Genomic DNA, 22,103 nt, shown 5'->3' on the forward strand with positions numbered 1-22,103 from the left:
GTGTGTCGGTACGTGTGTGTCGACATGTAGGAGGACGATGTTGGTGAGGAGGCGGAGCAAATTGCCTGTATTGGTGATGTCACTCTCTAGGGAGTCGACACCGGAATGGATGGCTTATTTAGGAATTACGTGATAATGTCAACACGATGCAAGGTCGGTTGACGACATGAGACGGCCGGCAAACAAATTAGTACCTGTCCAGGCGTCTCAGACACCGTCAGGGGCTTGTAAAAACGCCCATTTACCTCAGTTGGTCGACACAGACACGGACACTGACTTCAGTGTTGACGGTGAAGAAACAAACGTATTTTCCTTTAGGGCCACACGTTACATGTTAAGGGCAATGAAGGAGGTGTTACATATTTCTGATACTACAAGTACCACAAATAAGGGTATTATGTAGGGTGGGAATAATCTACTTGTAGTTTTTCCTGAATCAGATAAATTAAAGTGTGTGATGATACGTGGGTTTCCTCCGATAGAAAATTATTGGAGGTATACCCTTTCCCGCCAGAAGTGAGGGCGAGTTGGGAAACACACCTTAGGGTGGATAAGGCGCTCACACGCTTATAAAAACAAGTGGCGTTACCGTCTCCAGATACGGCCGTCCTCAAGGAGCCAGCTGATAGGAAGCTGAAAAATATCCTAAAAAGTATATACACACATACTGGTGTTATACTACGACCAGCAATCGCCTCAGCCTGGATGTGCAGCGCTGGGGGGGCTTGGTCGGATTTCCTGACTGAAAATATTGATACCCTTGACAGGAACAATATTTTATTGACTATAGAGCATTTTAAGGATGCATTTCTATATATGCGAGATGCGCAGAGGGATATTTGCATTCTGGCATCAAGAGTAGATGTGATGTCCATATCTGCCAGACGATGTTTATAGACACGACAGTGGTCAGGTGATGCAGATTCCAGACGGCACATGGAAGTATTGCCGTATAAAGGGGCGGTCCATCGGACCTGGTGGCCATGGCAACAGCTGGAAAATCCACTTTTGTTACCCCAAGTCACATCTCAGCAGAAAAGGACACAGTCTTTTCAGTCTCAGTCCTTTCGTACCCATAAAGGCAGGCGGGCAAAAGGCCAGTCATATCTGCCCAGGGTTAGAGGAAAGGGAAGAAGACTGCAGCAGGCAGCCCATTCCCAGGAACAGAAGTCCTCCACAGCTTCTGCCAAGTCCGCAGCATGACGCTGGGGCCATACAAGCGGACTCAGGTGCGGTGGGGGGTCATCGCAAGAGTTTCAGCACGCAGTGGGCTCACTCGCAAGTGGACTCCTGGATCCTACACGTAGTATCCCAGGTGTACATTGGAAATTCGAGACGTCTTCCCCTCACAAGTTCCTGAAGTCTGCTTTACCAACGTCTCCCTCCGACAGGGAGGCAGTATTGGAAAAAAATTCACAGGCTGTATTCCCAGCAGGTGATAATCAAAGTACCCCTCCTACAACAAGGGAAGGGGTATTATTCCACACTATATTGTGGTACTGAAGCCAAACGGCTCGGTGAGATCTAAAAGATTTGAACAATTACATACAAGGGTTCAAATCAAGATGGAGTCACTTAGAGCAGTGATAGCGAACCAGGACGATATGGTGTCACTGGATATCAGGGACGCTTACCTACATGTCCAAATTTTGCCCTTCTCACCAAGGGTATCTCAGGTTCGTGGTACAGAACTGTCACTATCAGTTCAGACGCTGCCGTTTGGATTGTCCACGGCACCCCGGGTCTTTACCATGGTAATGGCCGAAATGATGATTCTTCCTAAAAGAAATATGGACGCTTTCCTGATAAGGGCAAGGTCCAGAGAACAGTTGGCGGTCGGAGTAGCACTATCTCAAGTAGTTCTACGACAGCACGAGTGGATTCTAAATATTCCAAAATCGCAGCTTTTTCCGACGACACGTCTAATGTTCCTAGGAATGATTCTGGACACAGTCCAGAAAAGGATGTTTTCTCCCGGAGAAGAAGACCAGGGAGTTATCCGAGCTAGTCAGGAACCTCCTAAAACCAGGAAAAGTATCAGTGCATCATTGCACAAGGGTCCTGTGAAAAATGGTGGTTTCTTACAAAGCGATCCCATTTGGTAGATTTCACGCAAGAACCTTTCAGTGGAATCTGCTGGGAAAATGGTCCGGATCGCATCTTCAGATGCATCAGCGGATAACCCTGTCTCCAAGGACAAGGGTGTTTTCTTCTGCGGTGGCTGCAGAGTGCTCATCTATGAAAGGGCCGCAGATTCGACATTCAGGACTGGGTCCTGGTGACCACGGATGCCAGCCTGAGTGGCTGGGGAGCAGTCACACAAGGAAAAAATTTCCAGGGAGTGTGATCAAGTCTGGAGACTTCTCTCCACATAAATATACTGGAGCTAAAGGCAATTTACAAGGCTCTAAGCTTAGCAAGACCTCTGCTTCAAGGACAGCCGGTATTGATCCAGTGGGACAACATCACGGCAGTCGCCCACGTAAACAGACAGGGCGGCACATGAAGCAGGAGGGAAATGGCAGAAACTGCAAGGATTCTTCGCTGGGCGAAAAATCATGTGATAACACTCTCAGCAGTGTTAATTCCGGGAGTGGAAAACTGGGAAGCAAACTTCCTCAGCAGGCATAACCTCCACCCGGGAGAGTGGGGACTTCAGCGGGAAGTCTTCCACATGATTGTAAACCGTTGGGAAAAACCAAAGGTGGACATGATGGCGTCCCGCCTGAACAAAAAACTAGACAAATATTGCGCCAGGTCAAGGGACCCTCAGGCAATAGCGGTGGACGCTCTGGTAACACTGTGGGTGTACCAGTCAGGGTATGTGTTCCCTCCTATGCATCTCATACCAAAAGTACTGAGAATCATAAGAAGGAGATGAGTAAGAACGATACTCGTGGTTCCGGATGGGTCAAGAAGGACTTGGTACCCGGAACTTCAAAAGATGCTCACGGAAGAACCGTGGCCTCTACCTTAAGAAAGGACCTGCTCCAGCAGGGGCCTTGTCTGTTCCAAGACTTACCGCGGCTGCGTTTGACGGCATGGCAGTTGAACGCCGGATCCTGAAAGGGCATTCCAGATGAAGTCATCCCTACCCTGGTCGAAGCCAGGAAGGATGTAACCGCAAAACATTTTCACCGCATTTGGCGAAAATATGTTGCGTGGTGTGAGGCCAAGAAGGTCCCTACAGAGGAATTCCAACTGGGTCGTTTCCTACATTTCCTGAAAACAGGACTGTCTATGGGCCTAAAATTAGGGTCCATTAAGGTTCAAATTTCGACCCTGTCAAATTTCTTCCAGAAAGAACTGGCTTCAGTGCCTGAAGTTCAGACGTTTGTAAAAGGGGTACTGCATATACAGCCTCCTTTTGTGCCCCCAGTGGCACCTTGGGATCTCAATGTTGTTTTGAGTTTCCTAAAGTCACATTGGTTTGATCCACTCACCACTGTGGAATTAAAATATTTCACATGGAAGGTGAAGATTCTATTAGCCCTGGCTTCAGCCAGGCGTGTGTCAGAATGGGCGGCTTTATCATATAAAAGCCCTTACTTAATTTTTCATTCTGACAGGGCAGAATTGAGGACTCGTCCTCAATTTCTCCTTAAGGTGTTTTCTGTTTTTCACATGAACCAACCTATTGTGGTACCTGCGGCTACTAGGGACTTGGAGGACTCCAAGTTACTTGACGTTGTCAGGGCCCTGAAAATATATGTTTCCAGGACGACTGGAGTCAGAAAATCTGACTCGTTGTTTAGCCTGTATGCACCCAACAAGATGGGTGTTCCTGCTTCTAAGCAGACGATTGCTCGCTGGATTTGTAGTACAATTCAGCTTGCACATTCTGTGGCAGGCTTGCCACAGCCAAAATCAGTAAAAGCCCATTCCACAAGGAAGTGGGCTCATCTTGGGCGGCTGCCCAAGGGGTCTCGGCTTTACAACTTTGCCGAGCTGCTACTTGGTCAGGGGCACACCCTGACTGAGGAGGACCTGGAGTTCTCTCATTCGGTGCTGCAGAGTCATCCGCACTCTCCCGCCCGTTTGGGAGCTTTGGTATAATCCCCATGGTCCTGACGGAGTCCCCAGCATCCACATAGGACGTTAGAGAAAATAAGAATTTACTTACCGATAATTCTATTTCTCGTAGTCCGTAGTGGATGCTGGGCGCCCATCCCAAGTGCGGATTGTCTGCAATACTTGTACATAGTTATTGTTACAAAAATCGGGTTATTCTTGTTGTGAGCCATCTTTTCAGAGGCTCCTTCGTTGTTATCATACTGTTAACTGGGTTCAGATCACAGGTTGTACGGTGTGATTGGTGTGGCTGGTATGAGTCTTACCCGGGATTCAATATCCTTCCTTATTATGCACGCTCGTCCGGGCACAGTGTCCTAACTGAGGCTTGGAGGAGGGTCATGGGGGGAGGAGCCAGTGCACACCACCTGATCCTAAAGCTTTTATTATTGTGCCCTGTCTCCTGCGGAGCCGCTAAACCCCCATGGTCCTGACGGAGTCCCCAGCATCCACTACGGATTACGAGAAATAGAATTATCGGTAAGTAAATTCTTATTTTTTCTTTGATGACAGCTTTGCACGCTCTTGGCATTCTCTGTCTCCTGGAATGGTTTGGAAGTAACAGGTGCGCCTTGTCAAGAGTCAGTCTGTGGAATTACTTCCCTTAATGTGTTTGAGACCATCAGTTGTGGTGTGCAGAGGTAGGGTTAGTACACAGTGGACACCCCTATTTGATTACTGCTGTACTCCATATTATGGCACGCACCACTCAACCCAGCATAGAGAAACGACAGTCCATCATTACTTTAAGACCTGAAGGTCAGTCGATATGGAAAATGTCAAGAACTTTGAATGTATCCTCAAGTGCAGCTGCAAAAACCATCAAACGCTCTGATGAAACTGTCTCTCATGAGGACCGCCCCAGAAAAGGAAGACCCATAGTAACCTCTGCTGCAGTGCATTAGAGTTACCAGCCTTGGAAACCGCTACTTAACAGCACCTCAGATTAGAGCCCACATTGGGGGTCATTCCGAGTTGATCACTCGCTAGCTACTTTTAGCAGCCGTGCAAACTCCTAGTCGCCGCCCACGGGGGAGTGTATTTTCGCTTTGCATGTGTGCGATCGCGTGTGCAGCCGAGTGCAGCAAAAACATTTTGTGCAGTTTTTGAGTAGCTCTGGACTTACTCAGCCGCTGCGATCACTTCAGCCTTTTTGGTGCCGGAATTGACGTCAGACACCCTCCCTGCAAACGCCGGGGTATGCCTACGTTTTCCCTACCACTCCCAGAAAACGGTCAGTTGACACCCATAAACGCCCTCTTTCTGTCAATCACCTTGCGTTCGGCTGTGCGAATGGAATCTTCGCTAAATTCATCGCCCAGCACCAATCCTCTTTTTACCCGTACGACGCGCCTGCGCATTGCGTTACATACGCATGCGCAGTTTTGCCATTTTTTTTACTTCTGTGCTGCAAAAATCGTCAGCGAGCGATCGACTCGGAAATGACCCCCATAAATTATTCAGCGTTCAAGCAGCAGACAAATCTCAACATCAACTGTTCAGAGGAGACTGCGTGAATCAGGACTTCATGGTCAGATTGGTGCGAAGAAGCCACTACTGAGGATGAACAACAAGAAGAAGAGAACCGTTTGGGCCAAGAAACACAAGGAACGGACATTAGACCAGTGGAAATCTGTACTTTGGTCTGATGAGTCCAAATTTGAGATTTTTGGTTCCAACCGCCGTGTCTTTGTGAGACGCAGAGAAGGTGAGCGGATGCATGTGTGGTTCCTTCTGTGAAGCAAGGAGGAGGAGGTGTGGTGGTGTGCCGGTGCTTTGCTGGTGATTTATTCAAGATTCAAGGCACACTTAACCAGCATGGCTACCACAGCATTCTGCAGCGCCATGTCATTCCATCTGGTTTGCGCTTACTGGGACCATCATTTGTTTTTCAACAGGACAATGACCCCAAACACACCTCCAGGCTATGTAAGGGCTACTTGACCAAGAAGGAAAGTGATGGAGTGCTGCGTCGGATGACCTGGCCTCCACAATCACCCGACCTAAACCCAATTGAGATGGTTTGGGATGAGTTGGACCATAGAGTGAAGGAAAAGCAGCCAACAAGTGCTCAGCACCTCTGGGAACTCCTTCAAGACTGATGGAACACCATTCCAGGAGACCACCTCATGAAGAGAGAATGCCAACAGTGTGCAAAGCTGTCATCAAAGCAAAAGGGGGCTACTTTGAGGAATCTAAAATATAAAACATTTTGATTTGTTTAACACTTTTTTGTTTACAACATAACTCCATATCTATTCTATCATAGTTTTCATGTCTTCAGTATTAATCTACAATATAGAAAATTATTAAAATAAATAATAACATTGAATGAGAAGCTGTGTCCAAACTTTTGACTGGTACTGTACAGCATTTCAGCTCTTACTGTAGAATTACATTAAATAAGCAAACATACATATGTGTCCATTATAATAATATCATATAAATATTGACACATTCCATACCTAACAATATAAATGCTCTGTGTTATAGTTTTGTGGGATGACCTCATTTACATGATACAATTTGATGGAAAGGATGTATGAGGGTATTCTCTATCGGAAGGGGCATCCCTTCTCTAGCAGAGGGGGTGTTTCCTATGCTAGAGTAGGAATGCCCCTATACTTGAGATGGAATGCCCCCTATACTAGAGAAGGAATGCCCCCTATTCTAGAGATGGAATTTCCCCTATTCTAGAGATGGAATGCCCCTCTACTAGAGATGGAATGCCCCCTATACCAGAGAAGGAATGCCCCCTATACTAGAGATGGAATGCCCCCTATTCTAGAGATGGAATGCCCCCTATTCTAGAGATGGAATGCCCCCTATACTAGAGAAGGAATGCCCCCTATACCAGAGAAGGAATGCCCCCTATACTAGAGATGGAATGCCCCTCTGCTAGAGTAGGAATGCCCCTATACTAGAGACGGAATGCCCCCTATACCAGAGATGGAATGCCCCTCTACTAGAGTAGGAATGCCCCCTATACTAGATAAAGAATACCCCCTCCAATAGAGAAGGAATCCCCCCCCCCCCCCCCACTAGAGAAAAAATAACTGGAATGCCCCCTATACTAGAGATGGAATGCCCCTTATACTAGAGATGGAATGCCCCTCTGCTAGAGTAGGAATGCCCCCTCTACTAGAGATGGAATGCCCCCTATACTAGAGATGGAATGCCCCCTATACTAGAGAAGGAATGCCCCCTATACTAGAGAAGGAATGCCCCCTATACTAGAGATGGAATGCCCCTCTGCTAGAGTAGGAATGCCCCTATACTAGAGTAGGAATGCCTTTCTGCTAGAGATGGAATGCCCTCTATACTAGAGAAGGAATGCCCCTCCGCTAGAGATGGAATGCCCTCTATACTGGAGATGGAATGCCACCTATACTGGAGATGGAATGCCCCTCCAGTAGAGATGGACTGCCCCCTATACTAGAGATGGAATGCCCCCTATACTAGAGATGGAATGCCCCCTATACTAGAGATGGAATGCCCCTCTGCTAGAGTAGGAATGCCCCTATACTAGAGATGGCATGCCCCCTATACTAGAGAGGGAATGCCCCTATACTAGAGATGGAATGCCCCCTATACTAGAGAGGGAATGCCCCTTATACTAGAGATGGAATGCCCCCTATACTAGAGATGGAATGCCCCTCTGCTAGAGTAGGAATACCCTTCTGCTAGAGTAGGAATGCCCCCTATACTAGAGATGGAATGCTCCTTATACTAGAGAAGGAATGCCCCCTATACTAGAGATAGAATGCCCCCTATACTAGACATGGAATGCCCCTCTGCTAGAGTAGGAATGCCCCCTATACTAGAGAAGTAATGTCCCCTATACTAAATATAGAATAGCCCCTCCAATAGAGAAGGAACCCCCCCGCCCCCACTAGAGAAAAAATAACTGCTGGAGAAGTAATATTCCCCTCCTCTAGAGATGGACTATTCCTCTCCCCCTATACTAGAGATGGAATGCCCCCTATACTAGAGATGGAATGCCCCTCTGCTAGAGTAGGAATTCCGCCTGTACTAGAGAGGGAATGCCCCTTATACTAGAGATGGAATACCCCCTATACTAGAGATGGAATGCCCCTTATACTAGAGATGGAATACCCCTCTGCTAGAGTAGAAATGCCCCTATACTAGAGATGGCATGCCCCCTATACTAGAGAGGGAATGCCCCTTATACTAGAGATGGAATGCCCCCTATACTAGAGATGGAATGCCCTCTATACTAGAGATGGAATGCCCCTCTGCTAGAGTAGGAATGCCCCTATACTAGAGATGGCATGCCCCCTATACTAGAGATGGAATGCCCCTCTGCTAGAGTAGGAATGCCCCCTATTCTAGAGATGGAATGCCCCCTATACTAAAGATGGAATGCCCCCTATACTAAAGATGGAATGCCCCTCCGCTAGAGATGGAATGCCCCCTATACTAGAGATGGAATGCCACCTATACTAGAGATGGAATGCCCCTCCAGAAGAGATAGACTGCCCCCTATACTAGAGATGGAATGCCCCTCCGTTAGATAAGGAATGCCCCTCTGCTAGAGTAGGAATGCCCCCTATACTAGAGATGGAATGCCCCCTATACTAGAGAAGCAATGTCCCCTATACTAGATAAAGAATACCCCCTCCAATAGAGAAGGAATGCCCCTATACTAGAGATGGAATGCCCCCTAGTATAGGGGCATTCCATCTCTAGTATAAGGGGCATTCCCTCTCTAGTATAGAGGGCATTCCATCTCTAGTATAGGGGGCATTCCATCTCTAGTATAGGGGGCATTCCATCTCTAGTATAGGGGGCATACCATTTCTAGTATAAGGGGCATTCCCTCTCTAGTATAGAGGGCATTCCATCTCTAGTATAGGGGGCATTCCTACTCTAGCAGAGGGGCATTCCTACTCTAGCAGAGGGGCATTCCATCTCTAGTATAAGGGGCATTCCATCTCTAGTATAGGGGGCATTCCAGTTATTTTTTCTCTAGTGGGGGCGGGGGGGGGGGGGATTCCTTCTCTATTGGAGGGGGTATTCTTTATCTAGTATAGGGGGCATTCCTACTCTAGTATAGGGGCATTCCATCTCTAGTATAAGGGGCATTCCCTCTCTAGTATAGAGGGCATTCCATCTCTAGTATAGGGGGCATTCCATCTCTAGTATAGGGGGCATTCCATCTCTAGTATAGGGGGCATACCATTTCTAGTATAAGGGGCATTCCCTCTCTAGTATAGAGTGCATTCCATCTCTAGTATAGGGGGCATTCCTACTCTAGCAGAGGGGCATTCCATCTCTAGTATAGGGGACATTCCATCTCTAGTATAGGGGGCATTCCATCTCTAGTATAGGGGGCATTTCTACTCTAGCAGAGGGGCATTCCATCTCTAGTATGGGGGCATTCCATCTCTAGTATAGGGGACATTCCATCTCTAGTATAAGGGGCATTCCATCTCTAGTATTGGGGGCATTTCTACTCTAGCAGAGGGGCATTCCATCTCTAGTATAGGGGGCATTCCTACTCTAGCAGAGGGGCATTCCATCTCTAGTATAGGGGCCATTCCATCTTCAGTGTAGGGGGCATTCCTACTCTAGCAGAGGGGCATTCCATCTCTAGTATGGGGGCATGCCATCTCTAGTATAGGGGGCATTCCTTCTCTAGCAGATGGGCATTCCATCTCTAGTATAGGGGGCATTCCATCTCTAGTATAGGGGGCATTCCATCTCTAGTATAGGGGGCATTCCATCTCTAGTATAGGAGGCATTCTATCTCTAGTATAGGGGAAATTCCTACTCTAGCAGAGGGGCATTCCATCTCTAGTATAGGGGGAATTCCATCTCTAGCGGAGGGACATTCCATCTCTAGTATAGGGGGCATTCCATCTCTAGTATAGGGGGCATTCATTCTCTAGTATAGGGGGCATTCCTTCTCTAGCATAGGGTGCATTCCATCTCTAGTATAGGGGGCATTCCATCTCTAGTATAGGGGGAATTCCATCTCTAGCGGAGGGACATTCCATCTCTAGTATAGGGGGCATTCCATCTCTAGTATAGGGGGCATTCCTTCTCTAGTATAGAGGGCATTCCTTCTCTAGTATAGAGGGCATTCCATCTCTAGTATGGGGGGCATTCCATCTCTAGTATAGGGGGCATTCCTACTCTAGTATAGGGGGCATTCCATCTCTAGTATAGGGGGCATTCCATCTCTAGTATAGGGGGCATTCCATCTCTAGTATAGGGGGCATTCCATCTCTAGTATAGGGGGCATTCCTACTCTAGTATAGGGGGCATTCCTTTTCTAGTATAGGGTGCATTCCATCTCTAGTATAGGGGGCATTCCTTCTCTAGCAGAGGGGCATTCCTTATCTAGTATAGGGGGCATTCCTTATCTAGTATAGGAGGCATTTCTTCTCTAGCATAGGGGGCATTCCTTCTCTAGTATAGGGGGCATTCCATCTCTAGTATAGGGGGAATTCCATCTCTAGTATAGGGTGCATTCCATCTCTAGTATAGGGGGAATTCCATCTCTAGTATAGGGTGCATTCCATCTCTAGTATAGGGGGCATTCCATCTCTAGTATAGGGGGAATTTCATCTCTAGCGGAGGGACATTCCATCTCTAGTATAGGGGGCATTCCATCTCTAGTATAGGGGGCATTCCTTCTCTAGTATAGAGGGCATTCCATCTCTAGTATAGGGGGCATTCCATCTCTAGTATAGGGGGCATTCCATCTCTAGTATAGGGGGCATTCCATCTCTAGTATAGGGGGCATTCCTACTCTAGTATAGGGGGCATTCCTTCTCTAGTATAGGGGCATTCCTTCTCTAGTATATGGGGCATTCCATCTCTAGTATAGGGGGCATTCCTACTCTAGTATAGGGGGCATTCCTTCTCTAGTATAGGGTGCATTCCATCTCTAGTATAGGGGGCATTCCTTCTCTAGCAGAGGGGCATTCCTTATCTAGTATAGGGGGCATTTCTTCTCTAGCATAGGGGGCATAACATCTCTAGTATAGGGGGCTTTCCTTCTCTAGTATAGGGTGCATTCCATCTCTAGCATAGGGGGCATTCTTTCTCTAGCAGAGGGGTATTCCATCTCTAGCATAGGGGGCATTCCTTCTCTAGTATAGGGGCATTGCTTCTCTAGTATAGGGGGCATTCCTTCTCTAGTATAGGGGGCATTCCATCTCTAGTATAGGGGGCATGCCATTTCTAGTATAGGGGGCATTCCATCTCTAGTATAGGGGGCATTCCATCTCTAATATAGGGGGCATTCCATCTCTAGTATAGGGGGCATTCCATCTCTAGTATAGGGGGCATTCCTACTCTAGTATAGGGGGCATTCCTTCTCTAGTATAGGTTGCATTCCATCTCTAGTATAGGGGGCATTCCTTCTCTAGCAGAGGGGCATTCCTTATCTAGTATAGGGGGCATTTCTTCTCTAGCATAGGGGGCATTCCTTCTCTAGTATAGGGGGCATTCCATCTCTAGTGTAGGGGGCATTCCATCTCTAGTATAGGCGGCTTTCCTTCTCTAGTATAGGGTGCATTCCATCTCTAGCATAGGGGGCATTCTTTCTCTAGTATAGGGGGCATTCCTTCTCTGGCGTAGGGGACATTCCTTGTGTAATGTAGGGATCATTCCTTTTCTAGTGGTGGTTGATATTCCTTCTCTAGCGGAGGGAGCATTACTCCATAGAAACATGTTTTCCAGCCCGGTGCTGAGTGATACATTGTCTCTCATTCTGCTTCCCTAGTCACAGAGAGGATCCCTATTATCACTCCAGCTCATCAGTTACTATATGACTATATTGTATCTTCCAGTTACATGTGCAGAACATAAGTTGCTGCATATTTATGTATACAGCTTAAACGTGAGGATTTATTACATTTACAGCAAGAGTCATGGGGGTTTATTTACTAAGATTCGTAATTTCCGTAAAAAGGTCAAAGTTCAATCACGAATGACATCGACAGTGTAAAACTGCAACTTTTTGAATTGATTACGATGGATTTACTAAGCTGTCGTATTCGGGTTTTTCTTTGCTTCCGATGTCGATGTCATTCGTGTTTTTTTACCTAATTTTACGGCAGTGATTAGCAAAACACTGCCGTTTTTTTTTACAATCAATCTCGGCTGGATCTGTGTGATCCGTGCTGGGGTTCGTATTTTTTTTAAAAAAAATTAAACAATGTAAAATTCCAAAAAAAAATGCGTGGGGTCCCCCCTCCTAAGCATAACCAGCCTCGGGCTCTTTGAGCCGATCCTGGTTGCAGAAATATGGGGGAAAAAATGACAGGGGTTCCCCCATATTTAAGCAACCAGCATCGGGCTCTGCGCCTGGTCCTGGTCCCAAAAATACGGGGGACAAAAAGAGTAGGGGTCCCCCGTATTTTTGAAACCAGCACCGGGCTCCACTAGCTGGACAGATAATGCCACAGCCGGGGGTCACTTTTATACAGCGCCCTGCGGCCGTGGCATCAAAAATCCAACTAGTCACCCCTGGCCGGGGTACCCTGGGGGAGTGGGGACCCCTTCAATCAAGGGGTCCCCCCCCCCAGCCACCCAAGGGCCAGGGGTGAAGCCCGAGGCTGTCCCCCCCCATCCAATGGGCTGCGGATGGGAGGGCTGATAGCCTTTGTTGTAAAATAAAAGATATTGTTTTTAGTAGCAGTACTACAAGTCCCAGCAAGCCTCCCCCGCATGCTGGTACTTGGAGAACCACAAGTACCAGCATGCGGCGGAAAAATGGGCCCGCTGGTACCTGTAGTACTACGACTAAAAAAATACCCAAAAAAAGACAAGACACACACACCGTGAAAGTATAATTTTATTACTTACATACACACATACATACATACTTACCTATGGCCCCACGCAGGTCGGTCCTCTTGTCCAGTAGAATCCAAGGGTACCTGTTGAATAAATTATACTCACGAGATCCAGGGGTCCAGGCTCCTCGGCAAATCCAGGGTTAATCCACGTACTTGCCAAAAATAAAAAAACGGTGTCCCGACCACGAACTGAAAGGGGACCCATGTTTGCACATGGGTCACCTTTCCCCGAATGCAAGAAACCCACTTTGCCTTCTGGCTAAGTGGGTTTCTTCAGCCAATCAGGGAGCGCCACGTTGTAGCACTCTCCTGATCAGCTGTGTGCTCCTGTCTTCACTGACAGGCAGCACACGGCAGTGTTACAATGTAGCGCCTATGCGCTACATTGTAACCAATGATGGGAACTTTCTGCCCTGCGGTTGACCTAAAGTGACGTCACCGCTGAGCAGAAAGTTCCCATCATTGGTTACAATGTAGCGCATAGGCGCTACATTGTAACACTGCCGTGTGCTGCCTGTCAGTGAAGACAGGAGCACACAGCTGATCAGGAGAGTGCTACAACGTGGCGCTCCCTGATTGGCTGAAGAAACCCACTTAGCCAGAAGGCAAAGTGGGTTTCTTGCATTCGGGGAAAGGTGACCCATGTGCAAACATGGGTCCCCTTTCAGTTCGTGGTCGGGACACCGTTTTTTTATTTTTGGCAAGTACGTGGATTAACCCTGGATTTGCCGAGGAGCCTGGACCCCTGGATCTCGTGAGTATAATTTATTCAACAGGTACCCTTGGATTCTACTGGACAAGAGGACCGACCTGCGTGGGGCCATAGGTAAGTATGTATGTATGTGTGTATGTAAGTAATAAAATTATACTTTCACGGTGTGTGTGTCTTGTCTTTTTTTGGGTATTTTTTTAGTCGTAGTACTACAGGTACCAGCGGGCCCGTTTTTCCGCCGCATGCTGGTACTTGTGGTTCTCCAAGTACCAGCATGCGGGGGAGGCTTGCTGGGACTTGTAGTACTGCTACTAAAAACAATATCTTTTATTTTACAACAAAGGCTATCAGCCCTCCCATCCGCAGCCCATTGGATGGGGGGGACAGCCTCGGGCTTCACCCCTGGCCCTTGGGTGGCTGGGGGGGGGGGACCCCTTGATTGAAGGGGTCCCCACTCCCCCAGGGTACCCCGGCCAGGGGTGACTAGTTGGATTTTTGATGCCACGGCCGCAGGGCGCTGTATAAAAGTGACCCCCGGCTGTTGCATTATCTGTCCAGCTAGTGGAGCCCGGTGCTGGTTTTAAAAATACGGGGGACCCCTACTCTTTTTGTCCCCCGTATTTTTGGGACCAGGACCAGGCGCAGAGCCCGATGCTGGTTGCTTAAATATGGGGGAACCCCTGTCATTTTTTCCCCCATATTTCTGCAACCAGGATCGGCTCAAAGAGCCCGAGGCTGGTTATACTTAGGAGGGGGGACCCCACGCAATTTTTTTAGCAAAAATAAGCACTTTCACACCCCTTCCCACTGATATACATGCACGGATCTCATGGATCCCTGCATGCCTATCCAATCACGAATAAAAAAAGCAGGTCTGGTTTTTTTTAGCACTTTTTTACGAGTTGTAATTTTTCACGGCAGTGTTTGTTTGTTTTTTGCTTTGCACTTCTTAGTAAATGACCGAGATTCATACTTAAACAGCCGCGTTTTGACCGATGGTGTATTCATTCGTAATTTTTTACCTGAACTAGCAAAAAATTACGAATGCCCTCATCACTGCCGTGATTAGTGCTTAGTAAATTACCGAGATGACACTTTGATGAAAAAACGGCATCTCGGTCAAAATCGGGAGCTTAGTAAATATACCCCATGGAGCCTAATTCAGACCTGATCGCAGCAGCAAATTTGTTCTCTATGGGGGTGATTCAGAGGTGATCGTAGCTGTGCTAAATTTGGCATGCACACTGACATGCGGGGGGACGCCCAGCACAGAGCTAGTCCGCCCCGCATGTCAGCCCCTCCCCCCCAGCACAGAGCTAGTCCTCCCCGCATGTCAGCCCCTCCCCCCCAGCACAGAGCTAGTCCGCCCCGCATGTCAGCCCCTCCCCCCCAGCACAGAGCTAGTCCGCCCCGCATGTCAGCCCCTGCCCCCCAGCACAGAGCTAGTCCTCCCCGCATGTCAGCCCCTCCCCCCCAGCACAGAGCTAGTCCTCCCCGCATGTCAGCCCCTCCCCCCCAGCACAGAGCTAGTCCTCCCCGCATGTCAGCCCCTCCCCCCCAGCACAGAGCTAGTCCGCCCCGCATGTCAGCCCCTCCCCCCCAGCACAGAGCTAGTCCGCCCCGCATGTCAGCCCCTCCCCCCCAGCACAGAGCTAGTCCGCCCCGCATGTCAGCCCCTCCCCCCCAGCACAGAGCTAGTCCTCCCCGCATGTCAGCCCCTCCCCCCCAGCACAGAGCTAGTCCGCCCCGCATGTCAGCCCCTGCCCCCCAGCACAGAGCACAGTGTCAATGCTATGGACTTCAGGAGTAGCTCCCGGCCAGTGCAGCTCCTGCGCGCTGGTCGGGAGCTACTCGTCGCTGCCCGGGTCAAATCGGCTGCGTGTGACGTCACACAGCCGCCGCGGCCCGCCCCCGGCTGGTGTTGACATTTGGGCGTCGGTCATATAACCGCCAGAGTTGCATCCGCTGGGATACTGATCACATCCTGAGAGTTAGGTCCCTTGTCTAGATCCTTGTCCTTCCCGGTGATACGCATGTACCAGGCTCCTGTCCTGTTGTCTATGACCTGGTTCTGGTGACTTTCTGGTCATGTTATGCAGCGACCTGCTGGTTTCTGTCAGTAAAGTACATACGCGGGGTCTCTGGCGCAATCTGAGGGGCTTATTAGACTGTGTCTGTTTATTATTATTTTTATTATTATTATTATTAGGATGTGTCTGGTGCTGATTGCCTTGGAACAGGGTCTGTATTCCATATTTACTTTCTTCCTTCTTTCCAGGCAAATGTCTCTCGCATGACTGGACTTCTGCAGGTCTCCCATCGCAGCAGCTCTGCTGCCTGAGGTAATATCACAGCTTTTCCTAACATTCAGCTTAGAACCCAAGAGCTTCCGGTGTAATTCAGCAGTTATTATGGACCACAGCTAATGAGTAATTACCTTGCACCCTGTCTGTGTAGGCAAGGCTCGTCGGCACGTATGGCATGTTATCTTGGTGATGTTGGTGTCGGCACTTTCACCTACAGCTAAATGTTTTTTTGTTTTGTTTTTGTAACTGAAATAATCTGCCCCTATGTGAACTAACAGATCATTGGAACTGCATTTAGGATACATGTTAGATACTGTATGTGTGTTTTCCACAAGATTTCTCTGTGGCATAATTTATTCCGTGCATTATATCTTCTTATAGTTGACCCGTCGTCCTGCCTGCTTCTGTTGTTGTCATAAACCCTACTTCCAGTATTCTATGCAATTGTTTCATCTAACATTTTACTTTCTTCAGTCACAGGAAGACACCATGAGCGAGCAGAGGGAAGGATTACATATGTGGGACCCTCCAGGCTCAGACGAGGATGAAGATTGCCAATTACCTTACACAGGTAGGAGAGAAGAGAAAGGTGCAACAGAGGAACTGAGAGAAGAGCAGGGAGAGGTGGTAGTGGAGACATGAGAGAAGAGCAGGGAGAGGTGGTAGTGGAGAGATGAGAGAAGAGCAGGGAGAGGGGGTAGTGGAGAGATGAGAGAAGAGCAGGGAGAGGTGGTAGTGGAGAGATGAGAGAAGAGCAGGGACAGGTGGTAGTGGAGAGATGAGAGAAGAGCAGGGACAGGTGTTAGTGGGGAGATGAGAGAAGAGCAGAGAGAGGTGGTAGTGGAGACATGAGAGAAGAGCAGGGAGAGGTGGTAGTGGAGAGATGAGAGAAGAGCAGGGAGAGGGGGTAGTGGAGAGATGAGAGAAGAGCAGGGACAGGTGGTAGTGGAGAGATGAGAGAAGAGCAGGGAGAGGTGGTAGTGGAGAGATGAGAGAAGAGCAGGGAGAGGTGGTAGTGGAGAGATGAGAGAAGAGCAGAGAGAGGTGGTAGTGGAAAGATGAGAGAAGAGCAGGGAGAGGTGGTAGTGGAGAGATGAGAGAAGAGCAGGGACAGGTGGTAGTGGAGAGATGAGAGAAGAGCAGAGAGAGGTGGTAGTGGAGACATGAGAGAAGAGCAGGGAGAGGTGGTAGTGGAGACATGAGAGAAGAGCAGGGAGAGGTGGTAGTGGAGAGAAGAGAGAAGAGCAGGGACAGTTGGTAGTGGGGAGATGAGAGAAGAGCAGGGAGAGGTGGTAGTGGAGAGATGAGAGAAGAGCAGGGACAGGTGGTAGTGGAGAGATGAGAGAAGAGCAGGGAGAGGTGGTAGTGGAGAGATGAGAGAAGAGCAGGGAGAGGTGGTAGTGGAGAGATGAGAGAAGAGCAGGGACAGGTGGTAGTGGAGAGATGAGAGAAGAGCAGGGACAGGTGGTAGTGGGGAGATGAGAGAAGAGCAGGGAGAGGTGGTAGTGGAGAGATGAGAGAAGAGCAGGGAGAGGTGGTAGTGGAGAGATGAGAGAAGAGCAGGGACAGGTGGTAGTGGAAAGATGAGAGAAGAGCAGGGAGAGGTGGTAGTGGAGAGATGAGAGAAGAGCAGGGACAGGTGGTAGTGGAGAGATGAGAGAAGAGCAGAGAGAGGTGGTAGTGGAGACATGAGAGAAGAGCAGGGAGAGGTGGTAGTGGAGACATGAGAGAAGAGCAGGGACAGGTGGTAGTGGAGAGATGAGAGAAGAGCAGGGACAGGTGGTAGTGGGGAGATGAGAGAAGAGCAGGGAGAGGTGGTAGTGGAGAGATGAGAGAAGAGCAGGGAGAGGTGGTAGTGGAGAGATGAGAGAAGAGCAGGGAGAGGTGGTAGTGGAGACATGAGAGAAGAGCAGGGAGAGGTGGTAGTGGAGAGATGAGAGAAGAGCAGGGACAGGTGGTAGTGGAGAGATGAGAGAAGAGCAGGGAGAGGTGGTAGTGGAGAGAAGAGAGAAGAGCAGGGACAGGTGGTAGTGGGTAGATGAGAGAAGAGCAGGGAGAGGTGGTAGTGGAGACATGAGAGATGAGCAGAGAGAGGTGGTAGTGGGGAGATGAGAGAAGAGCAGGGACAGGTAGTAGTGGGGAGATGAGAGAAGAGCAGAGAGAGGTGGTAGTGGGGAGATGAGAGAAGAGCAGGGACAGGTGGTAGTGGGGAGATGAGAGAAGAGCAGGGAGATGTGGTAGTGGGGAGATGAGAGAAGAGCAGGGAGAGGTGGTAGTGGGGAGATGAGAGAAGAGCAGGGAGAGGTGGTAGTGGAGAGAAGAGAGAAGAGCAGGGACAGTTGGTAGTGGGGAGATGAGAGAAGAGCAGGGAGAGGTGGTAGTGGAGACATGAGAGAAGAGCAGGGAGAGGTGGTAGTGGAGAGATGAGAGAAGAGCAGGGAGAGGTGATAGTGAGGAGATGAGAGAAGAGCAGGGAGAGGTGGTAGTGGGGAGATGAGAGAAGAGCAGGGAGAGGTAGTAGTGGGGAGATGAGAGAAGAGCAGGGAGAGGTGGTAGTGGAGAGATGAGAGAAGAGCAGGGACAGGTGGTAGTGGAGAGATGAGAGAAGAGCAGGGAGAGGTGGTAGTGGAGAGATGAGAGAAGAGCAGGGAGAGGTGGTAGTAGAGAGATGAGAGAAGAGCAGGGACAGGTGGTAGTGGAGAGATGAGAGAAGGGCAGAGAGAGGTGGTAGTGGAGAGATGAGAGAAGAGCAGGGAGAGGTGGTAGTGGAGAGATGAGAGAAGAGCAGGGAGAGGTGTTAGTGTAGAGATGAGAGAAGAGCAGGGAGAGGTGGTAGTGGAGAGATGAGAGAAGAGCAGGGAGAGGTGGTAGTGGGGAGATGAGAGAAGAGCAGGGAGAGGTGGTAGTGGAGAGATGAGAGAGGAACAGGGAGAGGTGGTAGTGGAGAGATGAGAGAGGAGCAGGGAGAGGTGGTAGTGGAGAGATGAGAGAAGAGCAGGAAGAGGTGGTAGTGGAGAGATGAGAGAAGAGCAGGGTGAGGTGGTAGTGGAGAGATGAGAGAGGGAGAGGTGGTAGTGGAGAGATGAGAGAAGAGCAGGGACAGGTGGTAGTGGAGAGATGAGAGAGGGAGAGGTGGTAGTGGAGAGATGAGAGAAGAGCAGGGACAGGTGGTAGTGGAGAGATGAGAGAAGGGCAGAGAGAGGTGGTAGTGGAGACATGAGAGAAGAGCAGGGAGAGGTGGTAGTGGAGAGAAGAGCAGGGAGAGGTGGTAGTGGAGAGATGAGAGAAGAGCAGGGACAGGTGTTAGTGGAGAGATGAGAGAAGGGCAGGGAGAGGTGGTAGTGGAGAGAAGAGAGAAGAGCAGGGACAGGTGGTAGTGGGGAGATGAGAGAAGAGCAGGGAGAGGTGGTAGTGGAGACATGAGAGAAGAGCAGGGAGAGGTGGTAGTGGAGAGATGAGAGAAGAGCAGAGAGAGGTGGTAGTGGGGAGATGAGAGAAGAGCAGGGAGAGGTGGTACTGGGGAGATGAGAGAAGAGCAGGGAGAGGTGGTAGTGGGGAGATGAGAGAAGAGCAGGGAGAGGTGGTAGTGGAGAGAAGAGAGAAGAGCAGGGACAGGTGGTAGTGGGGAGATGAGAGAAGAGCAGGGAGAGGTGGTAGTGGAGACATGAGAGAAGAGCAGGGAGAGGTGGTAGTGGAGAGATGAGAGAAGAGCAGGGAGAGGTGTTAGTGTAGAGATGAGAGAAGAGCAGGGAGAGGTGGTAGTGGAGAGATGAGAGAAGAGCAGGGAGAGGTGGTAGTGGGGAGATGAGAGAAGAGCAGGGAGAGGTGGTAGTGGAGAGATGAGAGAAGAGCAGGGAGAGGTGGTAGTGGAGAGATGAGAGAAGAGCAGGGAGAGGTGGTAGTGGAGAGATGAGAGAAGAGCAGGGAGAGGTGGTAGTAGAGAGATGAGAGAAGAGCAGGGAGATGTGGTAGTGGGGAGATGAGAGAAGAGCAGGGAGAGGTGGTAGTGGGGAGATGAGAGAAGAGCAGGGAGAGGTGGTAGTGGGGAGATGAGAGAAGAGCAGGGAGAGGTGGTAGTGGAGAAATGAGAGAAGAGCAGGGACAGGTGGTAGTGGAGAGATGAGAGAAGAGCAGGGAGATGTGGTAGTGGAGAGATGAGAGAAGAGCAGGGAGAGGTGGTAGTGGAGAGATGAGAGAAGAGCAGAGAGAGGTGGTAGTGGAGAGATGAAAGAGGGACAGGTGTTCGTGTAGAGATGAGAGAAGAGCAGGGAGAGGTGGTAGTGGAGAGATGAGAGAAGAGCAGGGACAGGTGGTAGTGGAGAGATGAGAGAAGAGCAGGGAGAGGTGGTAGTGGAGACATGAGAGAAGAGCAGGGAGAGGTGGTAGTGGAGAGATGAGAGAAGAGCAGGGAGAGGTGGTAGTGGAGAGATGAGAGAAGAGCAGGGACAGGTGGTAGTGGAGAGATGAGAGAAGAGCAGGGAGAGGTGGTAGTGGAGACATGAGAGAAGAGCAGGGAGAGGTGGTAGTGGAGAGATGAGAGAAGAGCAGGGAGAGGTGGTAGTGGAGAGATGAGAGAAGAGCAGGGACAGATGGTAGTGGAGAGATGAGAGAAGAGCAGGGACAGGTGGTAGTGGAGAGATGAGAGAAGAGCAGGGACAGGTGGTAGTGGAGACATGAGAGAAGAGCAGGGAGAGGTGGTAGTGGAGAGATGAGAGAAGAGCAGGGAGAGGTGGTAGTGGAGAGAAGAGCAGGGACAGGTGTTAGTGGAGAGATGAGAGTAGAGCAGGGAGAGGTGGTAGTGGAGAGATGAGAAAAGAGCAGGGAGAGGTGGTAGTGGAGAGATGAGAGAAGAGCAGGGAGAGGTGGTAGTGGAGAGATGAGAGAAGAGCAGGGAGAGGTGGTAGTGGAGACATGAGAGAAGAGCAGGGAGAGGTGGTAGTGGAGACATGAGAGAAGAGCAGGGACAGGTGGTACTGGAGAGATGAGAGAAGGGCAGGGACAAGTGGTAGTGGAGAGATGAGAGAAGAGCAGGGAGAGGTGGTAGTGGAGAGTTGAGAGAAGAGCAGGGAGAGGTGGTAGTGGAGAGATGAGAGAAGAGCAGGGACAGGTGGTAGTGGAGAGATGAGAGAAGAGCAGGGAGAGGTGGTAGTGGAGAGATGAGAGAAGAGCAGGAAGAGGTGGTAGTGGAGAGATGAGAGAGGGAGAGGTGGTAGTGGAGAGATGAGAGAAGAGCAGGGAGAGGTGGTAGTGGAGAGATGAGAGAGGGAGAGGTGGTAGTGGAGAGATGAGAGAAGAGCAGGGACAGGTGGTAGTGGAGAGATGAGAGAGGGAGAGGTGGTAGTGGAGAGATGAGAGAAGAGCAGGGAGAGGTGGTAGTGGAGAGATGAGAGAAGAGCAGGGACAGGTGGTAGTGGAGAGATGAGAGAAGAGCAGAGAGAGGTGGTAGTGGAGAGATGAAAGAGGGACAGGTGTTCGTGTAGAGATGAGAGAAGAGCAGGGAGAGGTGGTAGTGGAGAGATGAGAGAAGAGCAGGGACAGGTGGTAGTGGAGAGATGAGAGAAGAGCAGGGAGAGGTGGTAGTGGAGACATGAGAGAAGAGCAGGGAGAGGTGATAGTGGAGAGATGAGAAAAGAGCAGGGAGAGGTGGTAGTGGAGAGAAGAGCAGGGACAGGTGTTAGTGGAGAGATGAGAGAAGAGCAGGGAGAGGTGGTAGTGGAGAGATGAGAGAAGAGCAGGGAGAGGTGGTAGTGGAGAGATGAGAGAAGAGCAGGGAGAGGTGGTAGTGGAGAGATGAGAGAAGAGCAGGGAGAGGTGGTAGTGGAGACATGAGAGAAGAGCAGGGAGAGGTGGTAGTGGAGAGATGAGAGAAGAGCAGGGAGAGGTGGTAGTGGAGAGATGAGAGAAGAGCAGGAAGAGGTGGTAGTGGAGAGATGAGAGAAGAGCAGGGACAGGTGGTAGTGGAGAGATGAGAGAAGAGCAGGGAGAGGTGGTAGTGGAGACATGAGAGAAGAGCAGGGAGAGGTGGTAGTGGAGACATGAGAGAAGAGCAGGGAGAGGTGGTAGTGGAGAGATGAGAAAAGAGCAGGGAGAGGTGGTAGTGGAGAGAAGAGCAGAGACAGGTGTTAGTGGAGAGATGAGAGAAGAGCAGGGAGAGGTGGTAGTGGAGAGATGAGAGAAGAG

At 49.7% G+C, this 22,103-nt stretch overlaps 1 protein-coding gene across 10 annotated transcripts in view; it reads left to right on the forward strand.

Moving 5' to 3' along the window:
- LOC134928693 (oocyte zinc finger protein XlCOF6.1-like) overlaps window positions 1-22,103 on the forward strand; it is a 110,265-nt gene that overhangs the window by 69,295 nt on the left and 18,867 nt on the right. For 6 of the 10 annotated variants that reach the window (XM_063924700.1, XM_063924704.1, XM_063924701.1 and 3 more), the window contains 2 exons: window positions 15,896-15,959; window positions 16,398-16,494. In XM_063924700.1, the coding sequence (XP_063780770.1) occupies window positions 16,413-16,494 (82 nt within the window). In that variant the 5' untranslated portion in view covers window positions 15,896-15,959; window positions 16,398-16,412. The remainder of the gene's footprint in view (window positions 1-15,895; window positions 15,960-16,397; window positions 16,495-22,103) is intronic. The other 4 variants (XM_063924706.1, XM_063924709.1, XM_063924707.1 and 1 more) reach the window with 1 other exon arrangement.

Source organism: Pseudophryne corroboree, chromosome 5, assembly GCF_028390025.1.
Source record: "Pseudophryne corroboree isolate aPseCor3 chromosome 5, aPseCor3.hap2, whole genome shotgun sequence".
NCBI lineage: Eukaryota > Metazoa > Chordata > Amphibia > Anura > Myobatrachidae > Pseudophryne > Pseudophryne corroboree.